The following is an 11,673-nucleotide window of genomic DNA, read 5'->3' on the forward strand; positions in this document are numbered from 1 at the left end:
GAAATTTCCCAAAGAAAGCAACATGAATTTTGACAGACAATTAGCAATTCACCAGGTAGACAAGGGAAAGGTAAATATCTCAGAGATGTACATGGACTCAGAAAATGAGAAAACAGAAAATTGTCCAAACATTTCCTTCTACTTACCATGCCCAAGCCCATCACTCAAACTTTTCTTATGACAAATTACTTAGCTTCTCTTTCCTTCTGAATTAGGAACAATTACTGATACATATTATATATAGTCTGGCAAAGATTAAAATAGATTATACATGTAAAGTGTTTAACACTATACCTGGCAAATGGTAATTACTCAATAAATCAAACTATTGTTATTTTTGGAGTTAAAGAAAGGAAAGAGAAAACAACAGATTAAGTAATGGTTCAATTACTGGGTCCTGTACCATCTTCCCCTACTGACTTGCCTCTTTTCGACTCTCTTCAAGTTCAGTAAGTGTGTGACCCAGATCCCCAGGCTCCTCCTTGTTCCCTTCTTTTGGCTTTATATGAATCCACATTCCTCAGAAGCAGGTTTTGGTTGTGCCTATAATTTAGGCTGCTTTGCTCATTGCTCAGTCTTCTCATTTAAGAAGTATAAACAAAAAAACAAGAGCAAGTCCCAGACTGGGCTGTAATTTTCCATCAGGTGAAATTGGTATCACCTTGTGGAATTTGACATTGTGTTTATTTCTTCTAACTACATATGCTGGTATTGCATCCAATTTCTGTCACATGAAGTGAATGTTAATGGAACCTGTGTGTACAGTAATGAAACACTGCAACTGGCCCTTCCCTTCCATCTCTGGAGTGCAGATATGCCAAGAACTTCATTTGCCACTCCCAAAATACTGATTCCATCCGAGCTTATTCAATAGTTCCCAAAGTTCATTTTAATTCCAAGACTTCTATTCCTTCATTTTTTCTCCCCATCTTATCTCCAAAACAAAATACCTCTTCACTTTTTTTTTTAAAGATTTATTTATTTTTGCATACAAGAACTGGAGTACAGGCCAGAGATGGGGGTGTGTGTGAGAGGATTCACCAGAGACAAAGTGGGGAACAGAACAGGCAGGTTGACGGAAATACACTGCTGAGGGGAGCAGAGGGCGAGTCAGGAGAGGTCTGCTGCGCCATGTGGGTTGCTCCCTGGCCCAGATAGCTTCATAGGCTCATCTTAACCCCTTGCGCCACCAGGGAGGCCCACTCCTCACTGTTTCTTGTGCATACTGCTTCTAGCCAACTCTATGATAAATTTTCAGTGTTTCCTAATATTCTATCATCTTGTCCAGGTAAGGTACTTTTTTAGTAAAGGTTAAAGAACATTAAGTCTGCCAGTGAAAATGATTCTATTTCCTCAACTTACTAAGAGCTAACACATAGCTGACATAGTAGTCTATTTAAACAGAGCATATGTAAGACAGGATAGGCTCAGAATAATCTAATAACGAAGGAACTATATGAAATTTGATATGTGATCAGTAAACACAAACTGTATTTAAATATATTTATAGAACTTAATTGCTCTTCTTCAGAACAATTGAAAAAGATCCAAACTTGCAAATTTTTCAAAAGAAATAAATATTTCAGTATTCCCTGCACAGAAATAAATAAAATCATTCAAAGAAACTTGAGTGATCCATTGTTAAACACTTTTGAGGAATGCAAATTGTTTATGACTTTCCTAGCCCCTACAATTGCCTCCTTAAGTTATTCTACTTGAAGAAAACCTGAAATACTGAAATACGTGATGAGTTTATCCTTCATTATGACAGCTATTCAAAGTATACTTAATGATCTAATATTCACTTGGCAACTTCAGCTCACAAGTGGCTACACAGGGTGAGGGATCAATGAGAGGGTGGCCTAGAAAACAAAATCCTGACCTAGGTAATAGGACTTGCGGGTTATAAACTAAATCTACACCAACTCACATAATAAGCTAGGAAAAATCACTTCATCTCTCTATCCCTAAGTAAAAAAACAATGGATGAAACTACTTAAATTCCAAGGTCCCTCGGGAAGTGAAATATTTGCAGTCTAATGAAGGGAATAGAAAATTGAGGGTAGCGGTATGAGGTAACAGGAGGAAAGTGAGTGCATGTGTGTCTCTTATAGCTAACCCTAGACCTCTACAATTAAGAGTGCTAAAATGAAGATGACAGATAATACATCCTTTAGGAATTAAGACCAGGTAAATGTGCACCTCCCCCCCCCCACACCCCGTCTTTGCTCCCACAACCCCTCTACTTCCCCTCATCTCTCTCTACTTTGTAGTCTCTTCCCCAACTTCTCTCTTCTAAATTTTGACATCAATAAATAATGCAATCAAATGTACTGTGTCCACAGAAATGCCAACCAACAAAAAACAAGTCACTTCTTAAGGATCTATTATAGATGACATATTTTGCATACTTTTTTGAAACCTTAGAACTACTCTGCTTGATGGTACATTATCATCCACAAATGAAGATGAGGCTCAGAAAAATTATAAATCAGAAATAATAGCACTAACTCTAAGACTCACTTTCCACTGTACAATTATGATGGCCAATTTTTTTTTTTTTTTTTTTTTTTTGTCACACTGGCCACCAAAGCAAGAAACTCCAAAGAATCCAAGGGCAATTTTATTTCTAATGGCCCAGAATTAAAACCTGGATAGGATTGGTACTATTCCTAAATCAAAAAGCACAACTGACATGAAGCAGTTAGTATGCTGACAAAGGGAAACCAGTTGAGATTACCTGGACTTTCAAATACCTTTCAAAGGCATATTAGCATAATAGTTTAAGTTCTGATTAAATTACCAAGATTTGGGAGAAATACTGAAGGTCTACCATTAACACTTGAATCCAAAGAAAAGTCAATTTCAATAATAAAGTTTATGTTAAATAGGCACATCTTTTGACAAGTAAGTGTTATCAGTATTTCTTGACAATTAATAGGACCATTCTTATTTGTCAGTATTTGAAAAATAGAGAATCAGTTCCCACTAAAGATACCCTGAAATAACTCTCTCACTGAAAATAGCTTTAAAAAAAAAAACTGGAGTAAATATTTTCACCATCTCCTTAAAAAGCATAATAAGATACTAAGGAATTATTTTGCCAAAACTAAAGGAAAAATGGGAATGCAGGGAAGTAAGGGAACAAAAGTCACTTTTGCCCCCTGGGTACTAGCCAATCAGAACAAACAAGAACTTTAGTTTTAGACAACCTTGCAGGATCCTAAGGGCAAAAATCACAGACCAGGACCATCTAGAGCAGAGAATCTTTAAGATGGTATATATTCCCATTTGGCTAAAACCCTAAATGGCTTATATCCTCAAGGCAAAGGTGAAGCAGAAGCATATTGGCCCTCAAATATATTCACAACAAAAATTTCCATCAGCTGGATGCAAAATCTTAAGCAATGAATTTGCTTTAAAAGTGGTTTGGGGGCCTCCCAGTGGCGCAGCGGTTAAGCGCTGGGTTGCGAAGCTGCCTGCAGCCTCTGCGGCGCCGGTTCGATCCCCGGCTGCTCCCTGGCCACCAGAGGAGGGTCCCACATGGCGCGCAGACCTCTCCTGCCGCCCGCTGCTCCCCTCAGCAGTGTACTTCGGTCCTTCTGCCTGCTCTGCTCCCCGCTCTGGCTCTGGTGAATTCTCTCACCCTCCCGCGCTTCTGACTGTACCCAGTGCATGTATAAACAAAACAAAACAAACAAACAAACAAATAAATAAATAAATAAAACATGCCTCTATTAAAAAAAAAATGTAAAAAAATAAAAATAAAAGTGGTTTGGATTGGTTAGGCCTCCGGAAACCTACCAGAAGCAAATGCAAATCTTTATGAAAAAGATATCCTTATTTGAGACATCAGATTAGTCTTATACTTTTCCAAGGACAGTGAACAGGACACAAAGATAATTATGCATTACAAAGAAACAAGTCATTACCAGCAAAAATCAGCAAAACAATATACCACAGAAAGGGACCCCTAAGACCACACATAAAGGAACTATAAAATAACTATGCTTACTAGGCTTAAAGAATAAAAAATGAACCTGAAATTTTCTACAGGAAATGGGAAACTTAGGGAAAGATCCAATAGATTTTAAAAGGAACCAAATTGAGCTTCAACAATAGCCAAAGTTAAAAATTCATCTTTTAAAGATGGCTTTAAAAGATTACATTCAACTGAAGAGAAAAGTAATGGACTGGAGGATAAATGAGAATAAAATGTCCAGAATTAAGCATGTAAATACAAGATTCAGATTCAAGTTACCTAACAAAGTCCCAAATAAAGTAATGAGAAATCTGTCTGCATGATAAAACTTCAGAACATGAAAGAAAAAGTTGAGAAAATCTTAAATGTAGCCAATAAGCTAGAAAACACACCACCATAAAATCTCCATGTCTGTTGTTTAAAAAAAAAAAAAAAAAAGTAAGCATTAATTTGACTCTGATTACCTTAGAAGGTTGTAAGAATCAAGTCAGGGAATGTATTTGAAAGAGTTACCAAGGGACACAAAAACATTAATCCGAAAAGAAACCTGCACTCCTATGTTTATTGCAGCACTATTTACAATAGCTAAGAAATGGAAACAACCCAAATGTCCAAAAACAGATAAAGATGTGGTATATATAGACAATGGAATAGTATTCAGCAATCAAAAAATCTAAACTCATGCCATTTGCAGCAACATGGAAGGAGCTTTAAGGGATTTTGCTCAGTGAAATAAGTCAGAAGGAAAAAGAAAAATATCAGATGGCTTCACATATAGGAGGAATATAGAGGAACCAAACAAGGGATGGGGCGGGGGGTGAGGGGGCAGCGTCAGGACAAACCAGCTGGCTAACTATAAATCAGAAACATTCAGCGGGGAGGAGGAGGAAGAAGAATCAAAACAGAGGAGGGAAGAACAGGAGAGACTATTGGTGATTCACAGGTGACTTGGTGGTGAGAATTTTATGGGGACTACACCGGAGAAGAGATATCAAACACTACAAAAATGAACAATGATGTAAAAAAAAAATATATATATATATATATATATATATGTACAGATATATATAGAGCGATTGATAGATAGAATTATTTTTAAAAAAACTGTAAAGATACTTGGGGACTTAGATGACATCTAAGGACAAACCCCACTTTATTCTTGGTCATTTAACCTCACTCTGGGTCTCAATTTAACCTGTAAAAGATTATAGCTGATTATTTCCAAAGTTCATTCCAGTTCAAAAATTACCCTATCATTGTATCTCTCAGTCAGAGGAAGATGATTCAAATTATAATAGTCTACTGCCTAGAAATAAAATGCTAACTATCATCAGAAAGAACAACAGAAACAGAAATCATACACCTCAGATTCTACCAAAGGGCATCCATATCTGGAATACTAACACTGGTATTAAAATCAGCAAACTATATATGTAACGAAAGCATTGGTGTGCAATCCCTGCTACAGTAACGTGCCACTAAGGCATTCAAAAAAATACTAATAATGCCAGGAGACCTAACACCTAGAAGCTTAATTGGTGTGAGTTAAAGCCCAAGAAATGAATATTTTTAAAATTTTCCCAGAAATTTTCTAAGATTGCAACTAAAGCTGAGTAGGATATGTTTTAAAAGAGTAAACCTCTATAATCTTTTCAAAATATAAAGATTTTATAATTATCAAGGTTATGAATCTAATGAAAATGAACCTGTTTACAGAATTATACTATATCACATGGGTTTTACCTGCTCCAAATTTAAGGAAGTAGTTTCAAGGGGGAAAGAGGAGTTTTATAGAGTAGTTAGTAACGTACACCATTTGTTATCCAATAGGTCATGCAATTTTACACACATTCAGAAAAGTTTATATAAATTCCAAGATAACAGACACATAATGGTTTTTCTAAGAAAGCAAGTACACTTTGAAGTATACAATCAATGCTTTGAGACTGCCACTGAAGGAAGTAACTCACTCCTATGAAATGCCCCTGAATACCACCAACAGACTCATAATATTCGACTGCATGAGTCCAGGATGGCACTTTCATGATACAGCCTTAAAAGAGGAGATGGTGGAAGAATTTGCTTTAATCTGGGATATAGAGATAAACAAGAGTACAAATTTAACATCATGCATTTGCTATCATTTATTTATTCAGCATTTATTTTGAGTTACATGTCAGACCGGCTAGGTACTTTAAATATATCATTTAATTCTCACAAGTTTATCAGCCTCACTTTAACACACGGGGAAAGCAAGAATACAAGAGCTCGGAATAATGGCAAATACGTGTTTAGGCATAAAATGAAATTGAAAGTCTTATAACAAGGATTTGAGTATAAGTCTATGTCCTGCTGCTTGTAAATAATGGCTACATAACAAAAAATAAAATGTCATTTTAAGTGCTCACTGTGCTATGAAGCTCCTCAATCAAAGTAATTTGAGCCATATTTGATTCCCCTTTTCTCAAATTTCACATTCTATTCCCTTCATATTTTTCGTGTTCTACCTTCAAAAACGTATTCAGAAGAATCCATTATATCTTTAATATGTACCAAGATACATAACATACATTTTATTTACTTATCTCATCACACCACCCTAGTTTATCTCCAGACTAAATTATTAAGTGTCTGATCTAAACTCCCTGATTCTTCTTCCCTTGCCTTCCCCTCCAAATCTATTTTGAACCCTTACAAAGGGCTTCTATTAGAGATGGGTCACTCCTTTGCTCAAAACAGTTCAACAGTTGCCCATCTTGTTAAAGTAAAATCTAAAGTCTTTGGGGCCTCCCCGGTGGCGCAGTGGTTGAGCGCTGGGTTGCGAAGCTGCCCACGGCCTCTGCAGTGCCGGTTCGATCCCCGGCTGCTCCCCGGCCACCAGAGGAGGGTCCCACATGGCGCGCAGACCTCTCCTGCCACCCGCTGCTCCCCTCAGCAGTGTACTTCGGTCCTTCTGCCTGCTCTGCTCCCCGCTCTGGCTCTGGTGAATTCTCTCACCCTCCCGCGCTTCTGACTGTACCCAGTGCATGTATGAACAAAACAAGCAAACAAATAAAAAAAAAAAAAAAAAAAAACATGCCTCTATAAAAAAATAAATAAATAAATAAAATCTAAAGTCTTTAAAATGGACAGGTAACACTGACATCATTTCATCCATTCCTCGCCTCCACTCTAGCCACACCTGCCTCCTATTTATTACGCAATCATACTAAACATTGCTCCCTTCACCTACTATTCCCTCAGACTAGAACAGTCTTTCCTCAGATTTTACCTTTTTAAGACTTTGCTCAAATAACAACTTAGAAGTAAAGACTTTCTCCCCCTCTCCACCCTGACCAGTACCCCACATCCCCTCCCTCTACTCAATCATGGCGCTTACTACTTTCTCACATTTTATGCATATATTCATTACCGCCTGTCTCCCCCAAGATTTAAATTCCAAGTAAGCCATACATGCCCAAGCTACTCAAGCATATCACCTTCTTCACACAATTCTGGCATTTCTAGGTAAATGCCAGAAACTCCCCTATTACTTACACACATATATCAAAATCTAGGGACAGTAGTTTTTATTTTTTATATTTGTGCTTGCTTTCCCATAAGTCAGCAAACTGAAAGACTGAGCTTTAGGTTCTCATTGCCTCACAAAGTTCTTTCTGGGCTTCCCATGGTGACGCAGGCAGCTGCGCACCGCGCTGTGAAGCTGTCCACAACCTAGGCAGCACCAGTTCTGTCCCACCAGCCGGCGAGGGTCCCACATGGCTCCCACATGGCGCAGCAGATCTCTCATGTCACGCCCACTGCTCCCCTCAGCAGTGTGTTTCATTGGTCTGGCTGTTCTGCTCCCTACTCTGTCTCTGGTGAATCCTCTCACCCTCCCACAAATCTGGCCTGTACCCGGTTCTTGTATAAATAAATAAATAAATCTTTTAAAAAAAGTTCTTTCTTCCTGTGATTCTCCCCATTCATTACTAGCTCTTCTCTCTCACATTATTCTAAGAAAATTTAAACCCCTAAAATGATAAGCACTGATTCTTCTATATTTTATCTGTTTTTACTCCAACTAGAGTGCATACTTCTTTGAGGTCATCTAACACAATGTCTAACATACAGAAAATTCTAATGCCAAGATTAGTATTCCATTCCCAATTCCTTTCACAAATATAAAGTTCAGTTGTCATTTTTTTCCCATGAATTACCTATTCTCCTCTGAAAGGTGGTAGTGAGGGAAAAGGGGAATACCTAAAGTAAATGTAGTCTTATATTAACTAAGATGGGCAAAAGAGAAGGGGGGAATGACACATAAGTTTTTGGCACACCATGGCCATAGCCAATTCCTTTACTCTGAAGATCTGAAGGAGGGAGGAAGTGATGAAGACAGACCAGATAGATGAGAATTTAGATTGTCTTTCACAACCCTGCCCTGGCAACCTGAAAGAGCAGGACTGACAGGTTCCTGAAGGGACAAATTAGACTTAATTTTACAGGTATTTTTGTTGACTTTGGTGTTAATGACCTGCGAAGAGATTTAAAATTAAAAGGACAACAAATGATCCAAATTTCATCATCATTCATACACTCTTACTTCCTATTGTTTTTCTAGAAAATTTCCAATGGCAAAGAAAAAATGGAGTATGTTCAAACTGAATGATGTTGATGTGAAGAAATAATGAAAAAACGTATTTTCAATTCAATGCTAATAAGCACATAAGGGGATCAAAGACCACAGATTCCTGCAAATTCTCACCACAACCACCACCACTTCCCCTGCCTCATCCAGGGCAAAGACATCAGATGTGTTTTATTTGGAAAACATGACACACTTTAAAAGTTTCTCCCTGGCAAAAAAGCCAAAAGATACTGTAAAAATGTAGTGCACTTAAGACAATGAGCACCAATGGGAAACCTACCTAAGACTAACATTTGCCATAACCTAGGAAGAAACATTAATGCATGCATGTGAATATATGTACATGTGAAGAGTAACTACAGGACTACAGTTACAGGTTAAGTTGAAAAGTGTGCTGGGAAGAGGAGGTGGTGCTTGCCTGGAAACAGAAGGTAAGATGGGTTGGAAATTCCCAAAGGTGAAAGTTTTGTTTTTTTTTTTTTTTTTACTTCTTTTTGGCAAAATTAGTGTGCCTTATCTTACATTCTTTAAACTGGAAAAGATATTAAAATTTAAAAAGCTATATACAAAATCATTCTTCACAACTGTACAACATTAAAGACTACCTTTAACACTTCCTTTAGGTGCAAAATCTACAAGCTCATTTATGGAATGCATTGCTAATAAAGTGAATTACTAATAAATTTGAATGAAGCATTCAAGTCTCCTGGTTAGAAAACAGTGAGAGTCATTCTGAAAAAAATTACAAATATCAATAGACTAGATATTAAATCAACATTAACAGTACGAATGAAAGTTGCCAAAGAATATAAACATACAACGGTAGAAATAAAGAATCAGAAGGGATCTTAGAAATTATGAGTTTCTCCCTCCTTCCATTCAACTCTTCGCAGAGGCCTTCCCTGATCACCCACCTGAAATAGCTGCTCCTAGCACACTCTATTCTTGTACGCGGATTTATTTTTCTCGTAACACTTACCCACTATGGGTCAGTATGTTATGTAGTTGCATCTGCGGTTAGCCTCCTGACTAAAATGTAAACTCTATGCAGTCAAAGACTTTGTCAGTTTTGTTAATCTCGGAGCCTAGAGGCACACTATAAACCTGCTGAATAAATCAATGAAACACAAGTTCAGAAAGGTTAAAGGATTTCCTCAAGGTAACAAAGCTTGCAGGAAGCACAGCCCATACTATAACCCTCTCTGCTAATTTCCACAGCCACATCCACTACCCACAGCAGCCTGTTCCAGCATATGATTCTATTTAACAGATTTCTCCTTTTCCTTTTTTTAAGTGCCAAAGAAAATAGATGTTACCAAAAAAGGTGACACTCTGGGGTAGCATTTTAACTTCGAATCTTTCACCAACCAAAGTCTACTCAGATTTCATAAGCATATAGGATGAGGTGTAAAACAGAAAGAAACAATCACTCATAGTTCTTCGAGTTCCTTGTGAAATTGGTGTATGCCTGCGAAGTTTTAAGAACAGTCGCTGAAATCCACTCACCAATTCAGAAAGGCCTGTAAAGTATCAGCCTCACTTTCCTTCTTCCAAGAACCCACACCACCTCCTCTCTGGATGTATTTTATCTTGAAGATAATGCAAGGAAATGTAACCAACTTTAAAGTCCCTTTCTGTTACTTTTAAATAACAAGTCAATCTCACAAAACACAACATGAAATTAACCCGTGGGAAATTTTAGATTCTGAGAAGAGCAAAACATCTCTGAACCATCATCTGACAGTGATCAGGTGGGTCCTTCATTCAAAGTCCACGAACCTGAAAAACCTCAAAGAAAAGCGGGAAGGAAAAGGGTGGGGGAGAATATTTACATATAGAACAAGGGAACTGATATTCCTGATAAACTTTCGCAAAATGCAGGCGCCTTGGACAAAGTCAAGGAAGGCCTCGCGGACACAACTTCTTGCTGTCTTCTTCGAACGCCTGCCTGCCTCCAGTGACAGGAGGAAACTGCCAACACCTTTTGCGGCGAACGTGCCTGCGCCTGGGATGGGACTCGCCAGGGGATGATTGCGCGACCTGTCTCAAAACTACCGGCCGCCCAAGGAGCAAACTGGAAGGGAAGACCTCCAGGGTGGAATGGCAAGAGACTTGGGATGAGATGAGAGTTAGGAGCGGCCAGCAGCGACGACAAGGTGCGGGCGGGTAAACAACGCACCAGGGGCAGGTGTGCGAACTCGGGTCAAGGAAGTGGGGAGCCCGAGAGGCCGGGGAGACAGCGGGACAGGACTGGGGTCCGGGTGGGAGGGGCGGCGTGAGGAGGAGGGGACGCGGGGGGAGGGGAAGGGTCCGGGGCGGGGCGGAAGGGAGCGAAGAGGCGGGATGAGGGGGGACCAGGCCGGGAGGGTCTTTACCTGCAGCTCCGCCCGCTCCACCTCCCACTGGGCTCTCTCCACTTCGAAGCGGGCCCATTCGTGCTGCAGGAAGTGCAGGATCCCCGGGAGGCTGTACTGGGCTCGAGCCGCCCCCGCCGCAGGCACCCCGTCGCCGGCCGCGGCAGCCTCCGCCAAAGGCCCGAGCCCCTTGGCACCGCCGGCCCCGGGGTGGTTGTTGCTGAAGAAGACGCCGGGACCCGCCTGCTCGTCCATGGCGGCCGCAGAAGCCGGGAAGCTGCCCAGGCGCCCAGCAGCGGAGGCAACGGCGGCAGCCAGCAGAGCCTCCTCCTCCCTCCGCCGCTCCCCGCCCACACCCCAGTCAGCAGGGAGCAGCCGCCTGGGCGCGGGGGCCGGCCGAGCCCGGGACGGGCCGGGAAATGGGTCAACTGCAGCGCGCAGGCGGCGCGGGGCTTGCTGGGAAATGTAGTCGCGGGGCGTGGCGCGGCGGGCGCGGCCCAGGCGGCCTGAGAGGCAATGGGCTGGGGCGCCGCTGCGGCCCCGCCCCCGACGCGCCCGGGAGCGCGGTGTCTCCGCGGGCTGGCGGGGCTGGCGGGCGCCCGTCGCGCGGCTCGCACGCGGAAGTCCTCGGCGGCGCGCCCTGTTACACTCACACACTCACACACACGCGGAAGTCGCCGCGCCGAGATACCAGCCCGAGCTGCGTT

The 11,673-nt window shown here is 41.0% G+C and overlaps 1 protein-coding gene across 2 annotated transcripts in view; it reads right to left on the minus strand.

Moving 5' to 3' along the window:
* The window catches only part of STRN (striatin), a gene marked incomplete at its 3' end in the record, with an annotated part of 89,143 nt that extends 77,787 nt beyond the window's left edge, over positions 1 to 11,356 (minus strand). For both annotated transcript variants that reach the window (XM_084234518.1, XM_084234517.1), the window contains exon 1: positions 10,988 to 11,356. In XM_084234518.1, coding sequence (XP_084090644.1) covers positions 10,988 to 11,221 — 234 coding nt within the window. In that variant the 5' untranslated portion in view covers positions 11,222 to 11,356. The remainder of the gene's footprint in view (positions 1 to 10,987) is intronic.
* Positions 11,357 to 11,673: the final 317 nt, after the last annotated feature.

The sequence above is a fragment of the Talpa europaea genome (assembly GCF_964194135.1).
Source record: "Talpa europaea genome assembly, chromosome: 6".
In the NCBI taxonomy this organism is placed as follows: domain Eukaryota; kingdom Metazoa; phylum Chordata; class Mammalia; order Eulipotyphla; family Talpidae; genus Talpa; species Talpa europaea.